General features: G+C 58.1%; 1 protein-coding gene across 2 annotated transcripts in view; it reads left to right on the top strand.

Annotated features, from left to right (window-relative positions):
• The window catches only part of DISP3 (dispatched RND transporter family member 3), a 57,128-nt gene extending 37,653 nt beyond the window's left edge, over positions 1-19,475 (top strand). The window contains exons 7-21 of one of the 2 annotated variants that reach the window (XM_003127566.4): positions 495-634; positions 2,736-2,884; positions 3,132-3,293; positions 4,521-4,682; positions 6,732-6,845; positions 7,635-7,771; positions 8,917-9,101; positions 11,443-11,573; positions 11,651-11,823; positions 12,863-12,989; positions 13,490-13,635; positions 15,989-16,148; positions 16,700-16,813; positions 17,249-17,415; positions 18,232-19,475. In XM_003127566.4, the coding sequence (XP_003127614.1) occupies positions 495-634; positions 2,736-2,884; positions 3,132-3,293; positions 4,521-4,682; positions 6,732-6,845; positions 7,635-7,771; positions 8,917-9,101; positions 11,443-11,573; positions 11,651-11,823; positions 12,863-12,989; positions 13,490-13,635; positions 15,989-16,148; positions 16,700-16,813; positions 17,249-17,415; positions 18,232-18,594 (2,430 nt within the window). In that variant the 3' untranslated portion in view covers positions 18,595-19,475. Of the gene's footprint in view, positions 1-494; positions 635-2,735; positions 2,885-3,128; positions 3,294-4,520; positions 4,683-6,731; positions 6,846-7,634; positions 7,772-8,916; positions 9,102-11,442; positions 11,574-11,650; positions 11,824-12,862; positions 12,990-13,489; positions 13,636-15,988; positions 16,149-16,699; positions 16,814-17,248; positions 17,416-18,231 lie in introns of both variants that reach the window. The other variant, XM_005664991.3, reaches the window with a different exon arrangement.

Below are 23,531 nucleotides of genomic sequence, written 5' to 3' on the forward strand. Positions count from 1 at the left end.
CCAGGAAAGTGTTTCACAGGGAAGGCCTGTCTGCTTGTTGACTCGTTTCCTTCTGACTGCCACCCCGGCACACAGGTCCCCGTGACACTTCTGGAGCACAGCCCTGGCTCCTAGGCCCCCGCCTCCCTGTCCCCCTCTCGGCAGCTTTCTCTCCCTTCCCCGTCGCTGACACAAGCCTGCTCTCACAGGGTGTGCCTTCCTCTGTCCTCCAAGTAAGAACAGTTATGGAACACCTGCTCCATGCCAGGCAGTATCCATGCAGAGGCTGCAGTGTAGACCAGAGGCGGGATCCTTCCCCCTTCCATGCCCCTGGCACCAGCCCTTCCCTTCTGCCGTCCTTCTAGGCCAGTGCCTCCATTCCAGCAGCCCCAGCCTCCTCGTCCTGCCTAAGTTGGGGGTGGTCCAGGGCCCTGAGGGCCTTGCTGCAGAGGCCCTGGACTCCCTGAGCTCCAGGCCTGACACCCTACATCCCCCCATGCCCCCCCCATCGCCAGATCCCCGCCGTCCACGACTTTGGCCTGTTCATGTCTCTCATCGTGTCCTGCTGCTGGCTGGCTGTGCTCTTCACCATGCCTGCGGCCCTGGGCATCTGGAGCCTCTACATGGCACCGCTGGAGAACACCTGCCAGACCAGGTAAGCCAGGCAGGCAGAGGGGAAGGGGCCATGTCCTCCTCTCCGGAATATCTATCAGGTCCATGGGGGGCCATTCAGCATGCCACCCTTTCCCCCCAAAGCTATGATCACTGGTGAGCACCTGCCTTTTTTGGCCATCCTGCGGCACATGGAGCTCCCAGGCCAGGGATCAGATCCAAGCCTCAGTCATGACCTAAGCCGCATCTGTGGCAATGCCGGATCCTTAACCCACTGTGTCGGGCCAGGGATCGAACTTGCGTCACAGCACTCCCAAGATGCCGCCGATCCTGTCGTGCCACAGCAGGAACCCCTCTATTGAGCACCTTCTGTATGCCTGGTCCTATGCTGGGCACTGCTGGGGGAGCAAAGGCAAAAGAGAATCCTGTCTGGTAGTTAGATTCAAACACCTACTATGTGCTGAGAACTGGGCACATGCTTTTGTACAAGTCTTGCTCTCACCACCCCTGCCCCCAGGACCCTGGGAGCTGGTCCTCTTATTTCACCCATTTTACAGACGAGGAAATGAAGGCCTGGGGAGGCTGGGCAACTTTCTCAAGGTCACCTGTTTAATAGACAGCAGAGCCAAGATTGAGAGCCCGTAATCTGACTCAGGAGCCCACGCTCTTGGCCACCATGTTAAATGTCCTTAGGGTTGTCATCCCCAGAGAAAAAACAATATTTAGACGCAGTGAGCCATGTGCAGGGTTGAATAGATCAGCCCAGAGCTGCTACTGTGGGTTGAGTCTTGTGGGCCAGTTGGTCGGGGGAGGAGGGAGGGTGGCCACATGGAATCATGCCTGGGGGCTGCCTAGGCTGGGAGCCCTGAGGAATGATGGAGGGTCTGGGCTCCAGGCAGGGCACGCACAGGCAGGAATATCAGGGGTCCGTGACAGCGTCCACCTGACCATGGTGAGCCAAGGAAGGGTGGGAAGGAGATGAGAGGCCAGTGGGGAGCTCAGCCTTGGGCCCAAGATGGATGACTCAGCTCTCCCGTGCATACCCTCTTCAGGGCTGCCACACATGGTGGTACAGGTTGGGCACTGCACAAGGCTGAGGTGCAGCCATCTGCTCCATGGACATGAAGATTCAACTCTTTCTGGGAGTTCCCGTTGTGGCTCAGTGGTAATAAATCTGACTAGTAACTGTGAGGATGAGGGTTCGATCCCTGGCTTCACTCAGTGGGTTAAGGATCCGATTTTGCCACGAGCTGTGGTCACAGACACAGCTCGGATCCTGAGTTGCTGTGGCTGTGGTGTAGGCCGGCAGCTGCAGCTCCAATTCAGCCCCTAGCCTGGGACCTGCTGTATGCTATGCGTGCAGCCCTACAAACAAAGCCAAAAAAGAAAGGTTTGACTCTTTCTATGACAATGTTGCGATATAGAAGCAGAGTGACTTTTAGGCAAAGGGCTCCTCATTTCTAATCTTGACAGAAGCACCAACTCAGCCCCACCCCACGCCCAGTCTGGGGCAGTGGTCGCAGCAGTCTGCTCAGTCTTATCCAGACTCAGCCCCTTTGCCTGGCAGCTTTGGAACCAAGGGCTTGTTACTTGACCTCTCTGTGTCTCAGTCTCCTGTTCTGTAGAATGGGCATAAGGATTCAGTGAGAGTATCCACGGGCGGCCCACAGCTCACGCCTGGCACGTAGCACTCAATAGGTTCCCAGTGTCCATCATTCTCGTCCCCAGTCCCTAGAGCAAGTCCCGGGTCCCACATTCAGTCCAGCCCAGGACTCCGCTGCAGCCTCAGCCTCAGCACAGCCCCGCTTCTCCATCCTCCCGGTGTCAGGGCCCCGAGGCCACACGACAGAAGAGGCATGACCCCTGCTTTGGTCCCCTTGATGTCTGGGCAGCTGCGTGTCATCTTCCCTCTCTCTGGATAACAGCTGCTGTCACCCTGTGTCTCCCAGAAGAGGCATGGTACCCGAGGCCATGGGGGAGATGCTTTGGAGAGCTGTCAGGCGCAGGTTCTTGGCAGTGTGTGATGTGTGTCCTATGTGAAATGTAGCCACCCTGTGATCCTTGAATTCACGTGAAGCCAGGGCCCTGCCCCGCCCACTCATGAGATCCCCGGCACTCATCCCTGCCCCTGACTCTCTCCATAGCTGCCACCAAAAATGTGGCCGCAAGAGCTCCCTGCACTTCCCAGGGGACATGTTTGCGACTCCCGAGCCGGCGGGGGGCAGCCCTGCACAGGGCCCCATGCCCTACCTGGATGACGACATCCCCTTGCTGAACGTGGAGGAGGAGCCAGGTGAGAGCTGGTGCAGGCCTGCCCCGCTGAGCCTGGCGAGACCGGGGGCCGCCTCCAGGGATGGGGGCCGGCTGCAGGGAGTAACCCTTGACAAGGTGGCTTGAGGACAGGCTGGTCCTGAGCTGGAGGCTGGGTGAGAGGGCTGTGGGAATCCCCATCAAGCTTCCCTGGAGAGGCTAGAGGCCAGGTTGGGCTCTGACCCGCTTCTGGGCCAGCCCTCTGACGGGCCCCTGCTCTGCCCCAGCAGTGTCGCTGGAGCTGGGAGATGTGTCCCTGGTGTCCATGCCCCCCGAGGGCCTGGGGCCAGCTCCTGACAGGGGCAGCCGGGGCCAGCTCATCATCCAGCTGCAGGAGCTGCTGCACAACTGGGTCCTGTGGTCTGCCGTCAAGAGCCGTTGGGTGATTGTGGGTAAGTGAGCTCTCCGCTCTCCTGCCCGCATCTTACAACTTCTTGTTGGGGACAGACCCCCTCAAAGGACATGCAGGCACTGGGAGCCTGCCCCCGTCCCACGAATGAGCTGGAGCTCAGAGGCTCACTCTCTTGGAGCTTCACCTCCTACCCGTGTAGAATGAAGCTGGTCCCACAATAGCTCTTGCTTCCTGAGCACCTACTGTGTGCCAGTCATCGTGCTAGGCAGCAGAGCAGAGTGCCCAGTGCTTGGGCTCTGGCGTTAGACCAACTTGGCTGAGGTGGGATCCTTTTTTTTCAGGGCTGCACCCACGGTAAACAGAAGTTCCCAGGCTAGGGGTTGAATTGGAGCTGCAGATGCCAGCCTATGCCAGAGCCACAGCAACTCGGAATCTAAGCCGCGTCTTCGACCTACACCACAGCTCACGGCAACATTGGTTCCTTAACCCCCTAAGTGAAGCCAGGAATCGAATCTGCAACCTCATGGATCTTAGTCAGATTCGTTTCTGCTGAGCCACCACAGGAACTCCCTGAGTTGGGATCCTAATTCTGCCACGTACTAGCAGTGTCACCTTGCCTAGGCCAGTTAGTCTGAGGCTCAGTTTCCTGTCCTGTAACGGAGGACAAGAATGCTGTCTGATAAGGCAGTTGTGAAGAAAGACATAGTGTGAGTTCCTGCTGTGGCCCAGTGGGTTAAGAATCTGACTGTAGCAGCTCCGGTTACTGTGGAGACATAGGTTCAATCCCCTACCCAGTGCAGTGGGTCAAGAATCCGGCGTTGCTGCAGTTGCAGCTCAGATTCAACCCCTGGCCTGGGAACTTAATATGCCATGGGTATGGCCATAAAATAAAAAAAAAAAAAAAAAAAAACTTAGCCCAGCGTATGGCATGCAGTAAGTGCTCAATAAAAGTTAAGTGCCTCTATCATCATCATTATCATTAGTGTTTAAGGTTGTGTAAGATCAAGTGGGGTGTGCCAGCTGCTTATGCTAACTGGCTTGTAGCTTATATCCTGACCCCCAAATGACACACCTAACAACCGGCTCCTACCCCTGGAGGACCAATAGGCTGGGGCGCCGTACCTCTGCCCACTCCCTTGGGGTACCTGCCTCCCCGCCCTCTCCCACCTGCGTAAAGGAAGCCGCTCTTTCCCTGGGCCCTGGAGGCCCCGGTGATGAGTGTGCCGCCCAGACTCAGCCCCCCGCCTCGCCTGTCCTTTCCTTGCAGGACTCTTTGTCTCCATCCTCATCCTATCCCTGGTGTTTGCCAGCCGGCTCCGCCCTGCCAGCCGGGCCCCGCTGCTCTTCCGGCCTGATACCAACATCCAGGTGCTGCTGGACCTCAAGTACAACCTGAGCGCTGAAGGCATCTCCTGCATCACCTGTTCAGGTGAGGGTTTCTGGTATGGCCTCCTGTGGGGCCTCTGCCGCCTTTGGAGTCTAGATCTCAAAGATGAGAGATGCAAGATCCAGGCTCCCCGTCACTGTGTGACCTCAGGCAAATCCTCTAAGCCTCAGAATTTCCACATCTCATTGAACAAATATGTTCTAGGTGCCAGCTGCGCTGGTGCTGGAGAAACTGCAGTGGGCGAGACAAGCTTCCTGAACTCTCCGCATTCATTCCGCTGCTGAGGCGGCTCTTATACTAGTAGATCTGGTCTGTAGTGGACCAAAAGCAGGGAGCCTGGGGAGCCGAGCATCATGGAAGGCTTCTTGGAGGAGGCAGCGTCTAAGCCAAGACTTGTGGAATGGGAAGGGCTTAGGCAAGCTGGGAGGGGGGAGAAGGGATGTGGTCTAGACAGAGGGGAGCGCCAGGGTGGAAAAGACCGGGGTCAAGTTGGAGAGAGGGAGTTGCAGGAGCTAAGGCTCCCCAGATGGGCTGGGGCAGCACCTGCTGGGTTGAAGTGAGGAGTCTTGATTTTATTGCAATTGTCACTGGAAGCTAGTAGAGGGTTTTTAAGCAGAGAGGGGCCATGATCAAGCCTCTCCTGGTGCTGTGTGCTTGGTGAAACGTGGCTGGGAGACCAGGTAGGAGCCAGTGTGGTCACCTAGATGAGAGATGGTGGGGGCTGTGGCCGGTGTGCTGATGGTGGCAGTGGAGTCAAGAGGGTTTTAGGAGGTGAAATCTACAAGATGGTGATGGAGTGCGAGCCCGGGCTGAGCAAAGAGGGGAGATGAAGATGCCTCCTTGCCTTACACTTAGTCTGATCCAGGCTCTCATCTTCCAGAGGGGAGCCTGAGGTCAGGGTTGGGGGCGGGGGATGTCGAGCCAAGGTCATACCGCTTTGCTGGGTGGTTAGAAACCAAATGAAAAGATGCTTGGATGAGTGCTTCCAGCTCCTGGGGGAAGACCCACTGACTGCTGTAATTGCCTTCATCTAATTAGGGCGGTGTTCAGATTAACCTGGCCTTCCCCTTGGTAATGGCATTAGCCAAATGCGTGATAATAATCGGCTGCAGCTCAGAAAGGTGCTCGGGAGCCCCTCCTAAATTGGAGGCAGGCAGCCCCGCTGCTTTTCCGGCTCCTCTCCCGCCTGCCTGTGCATCAAATTCCAATCCAGTCTCACTGTGCTGCCAGTCTTCCCATCATCCCTCAGGGCCTGGAGGCAAAAAGCCGTACCTACTCCCATTTCACAGATGGACAAGCCCCAGGATGATCCCGAAGCTCCTGGAAACATTTGAGGAAGGGCCTGGACCCCAGCCAGAGTCCAGCCCCCAACCCCTCTCTCTCTCAGCCTCTGAACTGCCTCTTAAAGGGACCCTACACATTGTAGCAGAAAGAGCTTCAGCTTTAGGGACAGACAAGATTGTTCCTCATAGGGCTCTGCCTCTCACGGCCCCTGCAGGTCATGTGACCGCCCTGAAACTCTGCCTCCTTGGTCCGATGGGGTTAATAATAACGACCTCTTAGGATTATTGTGAGGATCAAATTTTCGGAGGTGTAAAATTTCTCTCATTAGAAAACTAAAAACAGGAGTTCTCTTCATGGCTCAGCGAAACGAACCCGACTAGGATCCGATAGGATGTGGGTTCGATCCCTGGCCACACTCAGTGGTTTAAGGATCTGGAGTGGCCGTGAGCTGTGGTATAGGTCTCATATGCAACTTGGATCCTGTGTTGCTGTGGCTGTGGTGTAGGCCGGCAGCTGTAGCTCCAATTCAACCCCTAGCCTGGGAACTTCCGTATGCCATGGGTGCTGCCCTAAAAAGACAAAGAAAGAAAGGAAAGAAGGAAGGAAGGGAGGGAGGAAGGGAGGCAGAAAGGAAGATAGAAAGGAAGAAAAATAGGAGTTCTCGCTATGGTGCAGTGGGTTAATGATCTGGCTTGTTTTTGTGGAGATGCCAGTTTGATCCCCAGCCTGGGGTTGTCATTGTTCCACTCTTGGCCCTGCCCATCCAGGGAGACCCTTCTGTCCTAACATGGCTGGGGCGGGGGGTAGGTCTGTTCCAGGAGAAGCCCCACAGCCTACAAAACAACATCCGGACATCCCTGGAGAAGAAGAAGCGGGGCTCAGGGGTTTCCTGGACTGGCCGGCCTGAGACCACCCTGCAGGGTAAGTGGGGCATGTGGCCTGGCTGGGTGGGGTGCCAGGAGGTCCTGCCTGGTGCCGGGGGGGAGGCTGGGGGGAGAGCAGATTAAATCCAGTCTTGATTCTCCTGCCAGCCTGGGTTCCCGGGTCACTGTGGAAGGATCACGTGGGGGAGGGGTGAACTTGAGACCTTTGCCCTTCGTCCCAACAGCTCCACTCGGCCAGAACAGGGCAGTCCCCTCCTGCCACCATCCCAGCCTGGCTTGTGGTGCCCCATGAGTCTGCCTTGTGTACCAGATCCATCCTGAATGTCTGGGGGAGGGCAGGGGCCGCCTGAACGCAGGAGGCTGGCATGCCTTCTAGGGTCTCTGTCAGAGGTGGAATGCTGGGATACACATGGGAATTAACCCCCCCACAGGCGGAAGTTCCATATGCCCTTGTCACCCCATGGCCACCAGCCCCCCTCTGTGCTCACCATTGTCACCACCAGCCCAGCCTCACCATTCATGTCAGTGAACGAATCCCCACCATCCCCATCACTGCCGCGACCCCCGTCCCTTCTGGCACATCTTCACCACGGCTTCCGCCACCCCTGTCCCTCCCTCCGCCTGTGCTGTCACCCCGTCCCAGTGTCAGCTCCTCCATCACGGCTGTGGGCTCCGTCCAGCAGAGAGGAACAGAGCCAACATTCAGAGATGAACCCAAGGTCAAGGCCAGGTCGTCCGTCACCGGACCAGAGGCTGGGCTGCCGCAGGGTCAGGGGAAGCCAGGCGAGATGACTGTCCCCCTCCTCCACCCCTCGTTTGTCCCTAGACTCTGCAGGCACTGTGTACATCTCCAAGGTGAAGAGCAGAGGCCACCCGGCTGTCTATAGGTTCTCCCTCAATGCCAGCCTGCCTGCCCCTTGGCAGATCGTGTCCCCCGGGGACGGGGAGGTGCCCTCCTTCCAGGTGAGCCCGGGCCCTCATGCAGTGAGCTGTCGCTACCAGGGGAGGGGGCCCTCAATGCCATGCTGGTGGGCACTGGTCACCCTGGGGTCTGCAAGGCTGAAGCTGCTACTGGCAGAGAAGGACTGCCTCCCACCGTCAGCCGGGTCTGCAGCAGGGACCGGCAGAGGGGCAAGAGCACGGGCTGCTGAATCAGCCAGACCTGGGTTCGATTCTGGTTCTGCCATTTATGACCAGGGTGTCTTTGGGAAGATGACGTTATCTCTCTGAGCCTCAGTTTCCTCATCTGTGACATGGGGATGTGAAAAGTACCAGCCAAGGTTGTGGGAGGTACACCAGCCAAGGCCTGTGTGTGTGTAACATCTAGAACTTCCTAGGTGCTCAATCAGTGGAGCCATTTGTTACATTGTTGGGCTCGGCAGCTGGTCCAGTTCCCCAGAATAGAGCCTCACAGGGCCACCCCCGGGCCCCAGGATTTCCCTGTCAGGACTGGCTTGTATTCCTCTACCCTGTTACCCCTCCAGGCTGACAGTTACACATGTCGACTCATTTGTTCGGGGTTTCTATTTCCATCTGAAAGACGAGGGTCTGTGAGGCGTTCCCTGGCTCTGACATTGTGTGGCGGTTCCCGCTGCCTGGAAAGCTTTTCTTCCAGCTTACATGCAGCGGGCTCCTCATTCGGGTCTCAGCATAAATGTCACCTGCTCCTGGAGCCCTGGCCTGCCCTCCTGCTCTGTTTGCCCTCTTCTGCTGCTGCCCCACTCACCCTGTGTCTTATCATCCTAATACTCGATTCAAAGCCCTTAAAAGACCCCGAAGCCATCACAGTTGGCAGCTCCGGGAAGACAGGGACGAGCCCATCGGGCTGGCTGCTGTATCCTCAGAGCCCAGCTCCGGGCCTGGCTTAGAGCAGATCCGCAGGTGAAAACCGAGGCTCAGAGAGGAGGGGAGGACTCGCCCCATCTTGAAGCTCGAACACTGGCCTCCTGAGCCTCTGCCTGGGGCTCCCTCTCCCACTCCGAGGGGCTGGAATAGGGGCAGGGGACAGGGAGCACTCCAAGGAGGGAGGGGGCAGAGCCTGAGGCCGGGCCCGGGCCGAGGCAGCCTCGCGGAGTCACCTGTCTTGTCTCTGTCGATCCACTGCTTAGGTGTATAGAGCGCCTTTTGGTAACTTCACCAAGAAGCTGACCGCTTGTGTGTCTACAGTAGGGCTGCTCCAGGCGGCGAGCCCCTCCCGCAAGTGGATGGTGACGACCTTGGCCTGCGACGCCAAGCGGGGCTGGAAGTTTGACTTCAGCTTCTACGTGGCCGCCAAGGAGCAACAGCACACTCGGTAACAGCCTTGAGGATGAGCCTGGCCCGCGTGTTTGCCCCGACCCCCGACCCCCAGCCCTGGTCTGCGGATAGACGTCCGCAGGCACTGTTAAGAAACCCCTGTCCATGGGAGTTCCTGCTGTGGCTCAGCGGTCATGAACCCAACTAGGAACCATGAGGATGTGGGTTCAATCCCTGGCCTCCCTCAGTGGGTTAAGGATGCAGCGTTGCCGTGAGCCTGTCTTGTAGGTTGCAGACTCAGCTGGAATCCCAAGTTGCTGTGGCTGTGATATAGGCCAGTAGCTGCAGCTCTGATTCGACCTCTAGCCTGGGAATTTACATATGCTGCAGGTGTGGCCCTAAAAACAAAAAAAGAAAGAAAAGAAAAAAATAGAAACCCCAGTCCATTTCCACACAACTGTTGAGACATTCCTCTGCCCAGGAGTGGGGGACACCAAGATCAGATGGCAATCAGCATCCCCATCTGCCCTTCTCCCTCTGGCCTGCTCTGCAGGAGGCCCAGTGGCCATGGGCTGCCCCTTAGCACACCAAACCATCCATCTCAGAGCCTTTGAATCTGCCCTTGGCACAGCCAAGCTCCTCCTGACACTGACTTCTTTGCAGGGTTCCAGTCTTCAACCCAGATCCCCACCCACACCCGCCCAAGGTCGTCCCTGACCAGAAGCCCTGGCCCATCTAAAAGAGCCATGTCGATCTCTCCCCCTGCTCTCTTTCTGGCTCCCATCACCCCCTGGAATCACACCAACCTCCTGGTTTATCATCTGTCTTGCCTCAGCAGCATGTAGACACCTGCAGGGAGCGCCCTACCGCTGTTCTGCACTGTATTCCACACCTGGCACATAGCAGGTGCTCAGGAAACGCTGAAGGAATGAATGAATGAATGAGCGAGCTCTGCTTTCCTCTCCAAGGCACTGTCTGCGCTCTCAACACATACGATCCAGAAATTATGTCCTGAATGTTCCCCCTCCCTCAGACCGTAAGGTGACAGGAGAGGGTCTGTGTGTGTTGTATTTACCTCCTGTATCCGCACGCCCTGCCTAGAGCCTGGCGTGGAGTGAGTGCCCCCGAAAACCTGATGAATGACTGAGCTCTGTGCCTTGAGGGGCTCCGGGCCAGCGGGGGGGCAGTTTGTCCCAGGCCTTCTCCCACGTGTTCTGATCGCTGAGGCTGTGTTAGCTCAGGGCTACTCGTTCATTTAACAAACACTGAGCACCGACCGTGAACCTGCACGGGGCTCGTCCCGGGGATGGTAAACAAGGCAGATGGGACTTCCGCCCTCCAGCCGACTAGCGGGAGGCAGCAGCTAACAAGTCAAGCACAGTGTCATGACAAGTGGCGATACGTGCTCTGAAAGAAAGAGCCCACTACTGCAACAGTCCAGAGAACAGCCTCACGGGGCCTGCACTGGTGACGCAGGGGAACCGGGTCTGTGACAGGGCCTGGCCTCGGGACGGGGAGCAGCCGCTTGGGGCAGGGGGGTGACCAGAGTGGGCTCACTGGGCCCTTTGGCCTGACACACCTTGGCTTGGGGGCTTGGGGTCCCTCTGCCTGCACTCCAGGGCTGGGCACACTCCTCACATAGGCAACAATCACCAGGGTCAGGCTGCCTGGATGAGCTTAGAACATTCTAGAAAGAACCTTGAGCTACATCAAGTCCAGTGGTAAGTAAGCTGACTGTGGAATCCTTTCTTCAAACAGAATCTTGAGGCTACCGTTCAGATTAAGGCCAGGCAGGGGCTTCTGGGCAGCAACCCCAAGGCGGGCCGTGGGGCTCTCTGAATTCTTGCACCTCTGGAGGACAGTTTGGAAACTGCTAGTCTTTTCCATCCTGCAAAGAGACTTAAGGAGGGAGGGGAGGGAGTTCCTGTTGTGACTCAGCAGGTTAAGAACCTGACTAGTATCCATGAGGATGAGGGTTCGATCCCTGGCCTCACTCAGTGGGTTAAGGTTACAGCGTTGCCATAAGCTGTGGTGTAGGTGGCAGATGTGGCTCGGATCCTGCGTTGCTACGGCTATGAAGTAGACTGGCGGCTACAGCTCCAATTTGACTCCTAGCCTAGGAACCTCCATATGCCGTGGGTGCGGCCCTAAAAAGCAAAAAGTAAATAATAAATAAATAGGGGACAGGCACTGAGGGGACTAAATAGGTTGGGTCTTGGCAAGGGCTGGCCTTGAACTGGCCCAAATCCCAACCCTGAACCTAAGATTAATCCTATGCTGGGGGAGCCTGAGTCCATCCCCTGTGCTCTCCCATCCCCCACCCTCAGCCGCCTTTGCCTAGCCTCCCCAACCCCTCCTGGCCTTCCCAGCCTCAGTCTTGGCCTCCCTTGCCTCCACAGGAAGCTATACTTTGCCCAGTCCCACAAGCCCCCTTTCCACGGGCGCGTGTGCACGGCACCTCCCGGTTGCCTGCTTAACTCCAGCCCCGACGGGCCGACCAAGGGCTTCTTCTACGTGCCCAGCGAGAAAGGTACATGTGGGGAGGCTGCCGCGGGGCCTTTGGAGGCCGGGCCCCGCCTCCCCGTACAGCTTTGACTCCCTCCGCAGTGCCCAAGGCCCGCCTCTCCGCCACCTTCGGCTTCAACCCCTGCATGAACACAGGCTGCGGGAAGCCGGCAGTGCGGCCGCTGGTGGATACGGGCGCCATGGTCTTCGTGGTCTTTGGCATCATTGGCATCAACCGCACGCGGCAGGTAGACAACCATGTCATCGGAGACCCGGTACGTGGGCCCACGTTGGGCAGATGCCAAAGGGCCCGGCCACACCAGGCCTGCAAACAAGTACCAGCCTAGAGGCCACCAGCCCAGCTCCCTCCCAACGCTGCCTCTTGGCTCCTTGACTGCTCTTCCAGCCCAGATAGGTCCCCGTGGACTCCTGGGACACCATTTCTCTCGAGGACTGAGCAAGGTTGAGCTCTTAGAATTGCCCAGGAATCTGGGCACAGTCAGGCCTGAGCCGGCTGCCCTGCATCACTAGGGCTAGAGGTGAGGTGAATACAGATGTAAAACCTCCCCGCCCTCCTCCTGCAGGAAGCCCTCTCTGTGCCCACAGCCCTTGCCGCGTCCTTGGCTGTGGTGCCCTTGCTCAGGCTGGTCTGCCTGGTGCTGGGCTCCTGGGCGTTGGAGGGGAGGGGGCTGCTGGAGCAGTGGGTGGCCCTTGGCCTGCCACGTGGAGGGAAGAGTCATGGACGTGGGTAGGGTTGGTTGAAACCCCTGCCTTGGGAAGTCGGCCAGGCTGGGGGTACAGGGTTTCAGACACAAAGTGATTTGGGAGCCAGGCGGGGTCAGAGGCGATCTGTACATCTGGCCCGTGAGTCTGCAGGTGTTCAGAAGAGGCATGGGGAGGAGGGGAGGCAGGTGCTGGAGGACAGACAGGAGGTGGCTGTGTGGAGGGAGGGGACAGGCAGGGAGCCCAGGTGCAGAAGGAGGGGGCAGGCAGGGAGCCCAGGGGCAGAGATAGGGGCAGGGAGGGAGCCCAGGTGCAAAGGGAGGGGGCAGGCAGAGACAGGTGCACGCATAGTAAAAGCAAGGAGCGGGGACTGAGGGGGCTCACTGGGGTGGGCAGTGATGGGAGGGGAGACACTGTGGGGAGCCGGGTAGAGCGGCCTGGGCCAGGACCACGGGCCACCAAGCAGAGGGTCCTGAGCACAGCAGCGGGCGATGGAGGGGAGCTGCCGGCGGTTCCTCCCCAGGGCTGGGGCCCAGGACTGAGTTCCCGACTCACTGAGCAGCTGCGCCGGCTTGTGTCTCCTTGGGAAAGGGCAGCGTCGTCTACGACAGCAGCTTTGACCTCTTCAAAGAAATTGGGCACCTGTGTCGCCTCTGCAAGGCCATCGCGGGCAACTCGGAGCTGGTGAAGCCTGGCGGGGCCCAGTGCCTGCCCTCAGGTGTGAGGGGAGCCAGTGCCTGGGAGGGAGGGCGGATGGGGGCACGGGGTCCAAGAGTGGGCAGCCCTGAGGACACACGTGCCTGGCATGGGCATGGCTGCACACCTCTGTCTGTGCTTGAGAATATCCAGTCCTTTATCAAGGGTGTGCGCATCTTCCAGAGGAGAGCAGGCGCGTGCCTGAAGGTGAACTGGCACCGAACCACACGGGCATGGGGAGGTGTGTGGCATGTATGGCTGCACCTGCAGGAGTAGCTTTTCCATGACTGAGAGTGAAGCGGGGGGCTGCCCGCTGGTGATTACCTGGGACACAGCAGGGCTCTCCTGATGACATTGCCAGGGGCTCCAGACATTTTTTAAACTCAAAGTTTGGGGGAAAGGCATGTGCCCCTTGCACACCTGCTCCCAGATGCGTGAGCACACATGCATGCGTGGGATGGGGGGGCAAGAGGTGCTCCCATCCTGGGTGCCCCCCCAACCCACCTCCCCCTCTCCCCACAGGCTACAGCATCTCCTCCTTCCTGCAGATGTTGCACCCCGAGTGCAAGGAGCTGCCCGAGCCCCACCTGCTCCCAGGGCAGCTGTCACACGGGGCCGTGGGTGTCAAGGACGGCCGAGTGCAATGGATCTCCATGGCCTTTGAGTCGGTGAGCCCCGGGCGGGCCGCCAGGTGCAGGTGGTGCTCTGGCCTCACAGAGTGCGCTGTCATCGCTGGTCCCCACCCCCACCCCGGAGCAGAGCAGAGGGGTTGCTCTTTGGAGGGGATCCTGAGACCCAGAGGGGTGAAATTGCTTTGCCCAAGGTCACAGGGTTGGTGAGTGTCAGTCTGCAGGGCTAAACAAGGCCATCTGGTCACCGAGCATGGCCGTCGTGCTACACGGGACGCCAGCCAGCTCCCACCACCTGCCTCCCCACGGCCTGGGGTCCACACCCTTTTGCTGGGACAGGTGACAGTTCGCAATGCTCCCCTCTGCCACTGTGCTGGGCCTTCCCGGGAGAGATTAGAAGCTAGGGGACAAGCCAGCCTGCACCTCACTGCTTCCTCTCCCACCCCTGATGCTCCCTAGGCTCTGCCAAGGAGACACCCATGCACACACACCCATGCATACGTGTGCACACACATGCATCCCCAACCTGGCCACCGCAGCCTTCTCGGCCCTGGCACTTGGCACTGTGAGGCTTGCCAGCTCTGCCGCTGCTGCATCCGAGCTAAGCCCCAGTCCAGTCCTGGCTCTGATGCTGCTGTGGTCTGTGTCCTTGAGCAAAAGGCGCTCGTCCCCACCCGCCACCCCCAGCCCCCAGTTCCTGCTCTAAAGATGAGTGTCTCAGTTCCCTGCCCGCCCTCTGGCAGTCATCGAGAAGCTACAGTGACATCACTCACATGGAGGTGTTGGGGACGAGAATAATATGACAGGGTGACAAGTGGACAATTCCTGTTCTCTGGCCCCGGTCCCACCAGCTGTGTCACTCACTGCGTGAACAGCCAAGCTGCTGGCCACCAGTGAGGAGGTCTGGACCCCCTCCCAGCCCTCAGAGAGCCCCAGGGTAATGCAGACCCCACTTCAAAGCCCAGGCAGATGTGTTTGTTTTGGTTTGGTTGGTCTTTTTAGGGCCACCACCCCTTGTGGACGTTCCCAGGCTAGGAGTCGAATCAGAGCCACGGCCACAGCAGTGCGGGATCTGAGCTGCGACTGTGACCTATACCACAGCTCATGGCAACACTGGATCCTTAACCCACTGGATCCTTAAACCCACTGGATCCTTAAACCACTGAGCGGGGCCAGGGATTGAACCCTCATCCTCATGGATATTCATCAGGTCTGTTACCACTGAGTCATGATGGGAACTCCCCAGGAAGTTTTAACCATGGTAATATAGACATAATAAAATTGACCATCTTAAGTTTATAGCTCAGTAATGATCCATCTCTAAAGCGTTTCACCTTGCAAAACTGGAACTGTCCCCCTTCACATGGACTCCGCACGCCCCTCATCCAGCTCCAGCTCTGCTTTCTGTCCCCATGGATTTTGTTGCAGAAGTGGAATCACACACCACTGTGTGATTTTTGTGATTGGTTTATTTCACTCATTCCTTCCTTTTTTTTTTTTTTGGCTACAGGCATGGCATATGGAAGTTCCCAGGCTAGGGGCTGAATTGGAGCTGCAGCTGGAGGCCACAGCCACAGCTTCAGCAATGCCAGATCTGAGCCATGTCTGCCACCAATACCACAGCTCAGAGCAACGCCATATCCTTAACCCACTGAGCAGGGCCAGGGACCGAACCTGCTTCCTCATTCCGGTTCGTTTCCGCTGAGCCACAATGGGAACTCCCATTCCTTCCTTTTTAAGGTGGAAGCTGCAGGCAGTTTGAGAGAGGAAAGAATCCCTGATCGGGCTCCTCCACATGTCAGGACATCACTTCCCAGCCGACCCCCACCAGCACTCAGACACACACCTGGCAACTCACTGTAAAGTGGGAACTGGACAGGCCGCCTGCCCTCCTGAACTCACCATCCAGGCAGGAGAGAGGCAGGCAGGTTGCCGGGCAGTGATGAGAACTGTGATGGAGAAGCACCGACCGAGGGCTTACAGAGCCCAGAGGATGTCTGTTTTGGGGCATCAGGGAAGGCTTCCTAGAGGAGGCAGAACCCTAAGTGAGCCTTGAAGGAGAAGAGGGAGCCAGCTATGCAGGCAGAGGGAACAGCATGGGCAGAAGCTGGGACACAGAGCAGGGGCCCGTCGGTGGGGTAGGGGTGGTTCAGGGGTCAGAAGTGGTTCTGTTGGAAAAGGACAGGGACTTTGGTGGCATCAGGACCTGCTGCTGCTGCTGTGAGAGTCACACGTGTACCCGGACAGGCTCACCCTTCCCTCCATGAGTCACAGGCTCTGTGTGCAGGTGGCCAGGGGCCAGCCGCAGCTGTCACAGAGCAGACCAGTGGTCACAAGGACAGGGGAATGGGCCATGGCCACCCGCCTATCTCACTGGCTCCTGTCCCCGCAGACCACGTACAAGGGCAAGTCCTCCTTCCAGACCTACTCGGACTACCTGCGCTGGGAGAGCTTCCTGCAGCAGCAGCTGCAGACGCTGCCTGAGGGTTCGGCCCTGCACCGAGGCTTCCAGACCTGCGAGCACTGGAAGCAGATCTTCATGGAGATCATAGGCGAGCGGCAGCCCAGCCCCTCACCTTCAGGGTCCCAGCTTGCGGGGGGAGGGGGGTTGGCAGTGGGGGGCATGCAGAGGTGACCTGGCCTGAGCCACACTTGTCTTCTCAATTCTGACCAAGAGCCCCAGAGAAACTGGGATGACCCAGGGGCCAGGAGCACCAATCAGAGACCAAAGTGTGGGGCCCCTCGTGCCCGGGGGCATCAGACCACATTTGTGATCCTGAATTTGGCCACCTAGAAAGCAATGGTAATGACCATCATGGCAGCTGTCTGTCAAGATGAGCCCTTCTTGGTGCCAAGCCAGGTGCTGTGCCCTGACCTGTGTTATCCCTTTCACCTCCAGTTGAGGCCTAGGGAGCGGGTGCTGTTACCCCATTTTACAGATGAAGAAGACATGCAGGCTCAGAGCGGTCAAGTGGCTCACCCAGAGGGACACCGCGACAGTGCCCACCGGCCTGACCCCAGGACCTCCAAACCAGGAGGGTGAGGGGGCTGTGGGTACCCCTCTGTGGGGCCCAGCTGAGGGCCCTCTTCTCTCACCTTCCAGGGGTGCAGAGCGCCCTGTATGGCCTGGCCCTCTCCTTGCTCATCTGCGTGGCTGCGGTGGCCGTGTTCACCACCCACGTGCTGCTCCTGCTGCCTGTGCTCCTGAGCATCTTGGGTAAGTGGGTCGGGGGCCAGGAACGGAGAGGGGTCTGACTGGTGGCCTCAAGTCAGCAGGATTCCCTCTGCCCTTAAATGTCCTCTCCGGTGAAGGTGTCCCGACCACCCCACCCCCACCCCAGGCAAAAAGAGCCTCTGTGACAGTCACCCATAGGACTGTGGGCTTCCGAGGGGAGCCAGATGTCACCAGGTGTCACCAGGTGGGAGCTCTCAGCCCAGAGACAGGTGTTGCTGTGCCTGTCCCCTCTTTCAGGCTCCCCCAGCTCTCTCTGGTCCTGTCCCTCCCCGTCCCACCTGTCCCCAGAGGCAGGGGCTCTACCGTGGACGTCACTGCATTCCCCAGCGGCCTTCTGAAATGGCCCACCACCCCTCCAGGACTGTATGGATGGGGTCGGGTCCAAGCTGCCTCCCCGCCACCCCCTGCCCCCTGCAGGCATCGTCTGCCTCGTGGTGACCATCATGTACTGGAGCGGCTGGGAGATGGGCGCCGTGGAAGCCATCTCCCTGTCCATCCTGGTCGGCTCCTCCGTGGACTACTGTGTCCATCTGGTCGAGGGCTACCTGCTGGCTGGAGAGAACCTGCCCCCCCAGCAGGCCGAGGTGAGCACCCCGCCTGCCCCACCCCTCCCCACAGTGCCGCTAAGGAGCCCCTAAGGGTAGCCGGCCACCCCCCGCCCCTTTGCTCGACTCCAATCAGGATGTGTCCTAGGAGCCTGTTTCCAGGGCCATTTCTCTGTGCCCAGGAGGCTCAAGTTCTAAGGCGGCTCCAGCCAAGCATCGCCGTGGGCTGTGGGCGGGTCCACTCCCCCCAGCCTCTGTTCCCCTAAGTGAATGTGAGGGGGTGGACCAGAGATCATCCAGGGACCCTTCCTGCTTCTTGGGCCCCTAAGTCCGAGTCATTTACTAGTCCAGGGAGCAGGTCTGAGCCCCAGTCATGACCCTGAGGCTACCCCCTCCCCCAACAAGTGAGGCCACGCCCATGTGTACTCAGTGCCAAAACCAGCTCTGGGCCCAGAGGGTTTCTGTTTTTTTCCCAGTTTGGAATTGTATTGGTGTGAAACATCCATAAATATGTCAATTGGTTATACAGTTAGCTGCTCTTGGTCAAAAGAAGGAAATCAGTTCCAATCAGGGCTCCTGTTTTTGAAGACCTACTGTGCAGATATTCAGTGTTCTGGTTGTCATGGCAACATTTAACACGCCCCCACTGTGTTCCCTGCAAGGGAACCGTTTCTTTCATCTTCACACCAACTCTGTGAGCAGGTGCCGTTATCCCCAGTCATGGAGGTGGAATCGGGCTGGCCTTGGACAGTGCGTGCCTGTTTACCCACAGTCCAAACCCCCATCTCGAGCCCCAGGCAGGGAGGGATCCCCTCCGGCATCGAGGACCCCAGCTCCCCTCTCGCCCACACCCAGGATGCCCACTCGCAGCGCCAGTGGAGGACGCTGGAGGCCGTTCGGCACGTGGGTGTGGCCATCGTCTCCAGCGCCCTCACCACGGTCATCGCCACGGTGCCCCTCTTCTTCTGCATCATCGCCCCGTTTGCCAAGTTCGGCAAGATCGTCGCCCTCAACACGGGCGTCTCCATCCTCTACACGCTCACGGTCAGCACGGCCCTGCTTGGCATCATGGCACCCGGCTCCTTCACCCGGACCAGGACTTCCTTCCTCAAAGCCCTGGGTGCAGTGCTCCTGGCGGGGGCCCTGGGGCTGGGCGCCTGCCTCCTGCTCCTCCAGAGCGGCTATAAGATCCCCCTGCCCAACGGGACCTCCCTATAGCCCTGGCACTGCATCTGGACTTGCACCTCTTTGGTCCAGTGGGTGGGGACGAGGCGCTCATTCTCTGACTCCTGGGGCATTTCGTTCCCAGCTCGGTGTCAACTAGTTACGTTCCCAGAACTGGGCCAGATGTCCCCCACCTATGTGACCCACACTGCCTTTGTCACAGTGCCGGCCAGAGCTGGATGGTGAAGCCGGCAACCACCCCCAACCCCACGGGGCTGCTGGCAGCTGCCCTGGCCTCTCCCCGCTGGTGGAAGAGACCAGGCCTCCTCCCGTGCCTGGTCACCACAGGGGTAGCAGGTGATTTTTGCAAGGGGTTTCCCTCTCACACGGCCTCAGTGCTCACAAGAACTTTGTGCTCTGGGTGTTACAGGGCCCCCATTCTGCAGATGTGAAAACTGAGGCACCAAGAGGCAAAGTGAGTGGCCTGTAACTGGGTCAGCAGCACAGCCAGAGCTGCCTCCCTTGGGGACTTTGCAGGAAGAGCACAGTAGGGTCAAGGGCAGGGCCTCGCACCCCCTGCCCCCTCCTTCCCCATCAGCTTATGGCAACCAGCACTGGCTGGTCCTCTGGTCCTCCCTGGGCCTTTTGGTCCTGGCCAGGGAGAAGGAGGGACCAGCCTGGGGTACTGCATGACCCATCCCCGGCCCCAGCCTTGAGGTGCTCCTGCTCTCCGGAAGCCGTGGGGCCCCAGCACAGCCTCCCTCACAGATCTGAGCCCCCACCTCCTCCACTCGGCTCTAGGGGTGGAATTTGGGGGAGGGGGCAGCCCCAGGGAAGGGGCGCTGGCTACGCCTGCCGCCTGCTCACAGCAGGCGGTTCTTATCCAAGTGAAATGAAAATGCAGACTGCCGTCATTAACACGAGCATTTTAAGCATCGCTGGCTCCATCGTCTTCTTAAAATTGAAATAACTACGCATTTTCATGCTGCCCGGCCGGAGCGCGGCATGAGGGTTGGGGCTGGGCCTGGAAGGAGACAGAGGTGGAGTGGAAGGTGCCAGATCCTCCAGGGAGCAGGGTCACAGGGTGCTCTGTGGGCCCAAGGTGAGGTTGGGGGCCTCTGGGGGAGCACTGGGAGTGGGGCTCATCTGGATCCCCACTGGGGTGCCTGGTATCATGCTGTAGCTTTCTTCCTTGGGACAGCCATTGCCCACCGGGACTTTTGGAAGCTGGGCACAGGCCAAGCTGGGACCTTAGGGTGGGAAAGACACCCTGGAGGGTGGTCTCCAGGCCAGCTCAGCCCCAGTTAATATCTGTAAATATTAACCAGGGGACACAGTGTCCCCATCCACTGCGTGCCGGGCACCGAGCCGGGGCTCAGTATTTGCTGAGCAAACATTAGCTCCTAGACCTGCTGTCGGCGGTAAAGACAGACAACAAACGGATCACTAGCGGTCCAGGTGACCCAGAGCACCTACTGGGTCAGGTACTCCTCCCAGGGTTTGTCTTCATTTGCTCAGACTGCCTAACAAAGGGCCCCAAACTGGGTGGCTCGTCACAACAGGAATTCATTGTCTTGGTTCTGGAGGCTGGACGTCCAAAGTCAAGGTGTTGGCAGGGTGGTTCTTTCGGAGGTCCTGAGGGGAGTCTGCACTGCGCCTCTCCTGGCTTCTGTTGGTTGCTGGCCATCCTTGCGTTCTTTGACTGGTCCATACATCCTTCCAATCTCCACCTCCGTCTTCTCATGCCCATCTCTTCTCTCCGAGGGTCACATCACCTCTCCTCTCAAAAACGTCGTATTGGACCCCAATGACCTCTTCTTGACTTGATCACCTGCGAAGTCCTTTTTCCAAATAAGCTCACATTTGCAGGGACCAGGTTCAGCTTCAACATATGTTTCAGAGTTCCTGTCGTTGCGCAGCAGAAATGAATCCAACTAGGAACCGTGAGGTTGTGGGTTTGATCCCTGGCCTTGCTCAGTGGGTTAAGGATCTGGCATTGCCGTGAGCTGTGGTATAGGTCGCAGACACGCTCGGATCCTGTGTTGCTGTGGCTGTGGCATAAGCTAGCATCTGAGCTCCAATTGGACCCATAGCCTGGGAATCTCCATATGCTGTGGGTACGGCCCTAAAAAGCAAAACAAACAAACAAACACAACTTATTTTTTGGTGGGGATACAGTTCATCCCATACCAGGGCTCAACATGCAGCAGCTCACTGGTTAGCCTTAGGGAGGGGGTACCCAGGCCCATTTTACACTTGGGGAAACTAAGGCTCCGAGAGACTGGCCTGCCTGAGTCACACCGCTACTGCGGGGGAGCCAGAACTGGACCCCAGCCAGCCTGTCCCAGCGTGTGGGCTCCCCCTGGAGGGTGTACAGCCTCTCAGGGAGTCGTAACAAAGAGGATGGTGTTCCAGGGACAATGGATCAGAGGCCTGTTCTTAGAGCATCTGGAGTGGAAACCATTGAGTTTGTACCATCCTTGACCCTTAAGTGTTTCCCCATCAGCCGTGAAACCCAAGCCCTCAAAGGCAATGAGGGTTGTGGCTGAGGGGCCGTGTTGTGCTCTGGACCACACAGCCTTGAAGGGGCTGAGTGGGGATTCAGGCTGGTCAACGGGGGGCTCCGGCAGCCCTTTTGTGTATGGAGCGGGTGGGGAGTCCAGGACTGCAGGACTGCCCCTCTCCCAGTGACCCCCCTACTTCGGGAGGAACAGGCCAGTTGGCGGGGGGGGGGGGGGGGGGGGGGGGGTGGCTGGTGAGCTGACAAGACATCCCAGAAAGTGCTCAGAGAAAGGACTTCTCTCTCGGAGTCCTTGTCCCAAGACCTTCCCAATAACCTAGTTTTAAGGGTGGATGCAGGATCATTTGCATATCATTTGCATGCAGTCCGAATAATGCCCATTTGTCAAGAAACCCTCACTTAGCCCATTTCCTTTGCTTTTAAGAAATAGCTCCTCTTCCTTCCCCTTGGCCTTTTTTCAGAGTGTTGTGGGGTGTTGGGCAGGCTGGTCAGAGACCAGGCCCTGGTGTCACTGTCCCTTCCTCCCAGGTGACTAGGGCTCCCTCCATCAGCACAACTCTCTGGGGACCCTCATAACTCTCCTGGGAGCTGGGTTCCCATCTTACAGATGCACATGCTGGGGCCCAGAGAGGGGGAGGCAACTGCTCACAGCGCACAGCTGGGCTGCTTCTGCCCACCCGGGGTCTGAGGTCCTTGCCCGTCTCTGCCTCCCTGCTAGGCCACCCTCTGTGGATGGTATTCCCAACCTCAGAGCTTTATCTCCTCATCAGAACTGACCTGCCCTGAAGTTCTCAGTGTGGCTCAGCGGGAACAAACCCTACTAGTATCCACGAGGATGCCGGTTCCATCCCTGGCCTTGCTCAGTGGGTTACGGATCCAGTGTGGCCGTGAACTGTGGTGTAGGTCGAAGGTGTGGCTCGAATCCCACATCACTATGGCTGTGATATAGGCTGGCACCTTCAGTTCTGCTTGGACCCCTAGCCTGGGAACTTCCATATGCCACAGGTGGGGCCCTAAAAAATAAAAAACAAAAAACAAAACCAAAAAAACCCTGACCTGTCCTGGTCTCTTAGCCACGCATGGTGACTGTCCTGTCCAGCTCTGGGCTCTCCCTCTCTCCTGTCCAGCTGGGGAAGAATATGGGTAACTACTTGGGAATCCAGGGACTTTTAGCCACACTCTCGGCTGCCTCCTTGATTACAAATAAATCCCCCTTCCTCTTGTTTGTGAATATTGGCGCCACAGGGTCCCAGAGGCACTAACTCGTGTGAAAAGAACCTTTTGCCCTTCCTCTGCTGCTGATGCACAGCTCGTGATCTTAATGAGATTTTGCTGAGTGCCGGTGAGACGCCCTTCATTAGTCCCAGCACGGCGGCTGGCTGGGGTCTGTGAGGATGTGCAGGCATTTGGTGGGACAAGGAGGAGCAGGAGGTGCGAGGGGAGCCCTTGGAGAAGAAACCAAAGGTTTTGTCACCTACAAGAGTTCCCTGAGCCCCTGCTTCTCCCTCCTTCCCATGGAAGCCAGCAAATAGCCACGAAAGCCAGGTGTGCTGAAGGGCCTGCCGTGTCCCAGGCCCCATCCATGCATCCTTGGGAATTCTCAAAAAGAGAATGTTCCATTTCACTGCTAACAAAACTGAATCCCAGGAGTTCCTGTCGTGGCTCAGTGGTTAACGAATCCAACTAGGAATGATGAGGTTGCGGGTTCAATCACTGGCCTCACTCAGTGGGTTAAGGATCCAACGTTGCCATGAGCTGTGATGGAGGTCACAGATGTGGCTCCGATCTGGCGTGGCTGTGGCTCTGGTGTAGGCCAGAGGCCCCAATTGGACTCCTAGCCTGGGAACCTCCATATGCCATGGGTGCAGCCCTAAAAAGAAAAAAGACAAAAAAAAAAAAAAAAAACAAACTGAAGCCCAGAGACTTGAAGTAACTGGCCTGAGGTCACACAGCTTGTGAATGTTAGAGCTGCAATTCCCCACCCCTGCTGATGGCTGCTAAGTATATATGCTCCTCTCTGATACAGCCTCTCATGTGCAACTAGATTTGACTGGAAGAGGTAGCCAGCCCTGGAGTTCCTGTCATGGCTCAGCAGGTTACAAACCTGACTAGTATCCAAGAGGATGCAGGTTCGATCTCTGGCCTCGCTCAGTGGGTGAAGGATCTGGCGGTGCCATGAGCTGCGGTATAGGTCGCAGACACAGCTTGGATCCTGAGGTGCCATGGCTGTGGTGTAGACCAGCAGCTGCAGCTCTGGTTGGACCCCTAGTCTGGGAACTTCCCTATGCCGTGGGTGCGGCCCTAAAAAGAAGAAAAAAAAGAAAGAAAGAAAGAAACAGCCAGCCCTGGGCCAGCTGGGCGGCCCTCCTTCCCAGTTGCCCCCACCCCCGCCTCACGCTGCTCAGAGAGGAAGGAGCACCAGACCCAGGCTCAAGAGGCCAGAATCTGAGTCTAGGCTCCAACCCTGCTT

The sequence above is a fragment of the Sus scrofa genome, chromosome 6 (assembly GCF_000003025.6).
Source record: "Sus scrofa isolate TJ Tabasco breed Duroc chromosome 6, Sscrofa11.1, whole genome shotgun sequence".
Taxonomy (NCBI): domain Eukaryota; kingdom Metazoa; phylum Chordata; class Mammalia; order Artiodactyla; family Suidae; genus Sus; species Sus scrofa.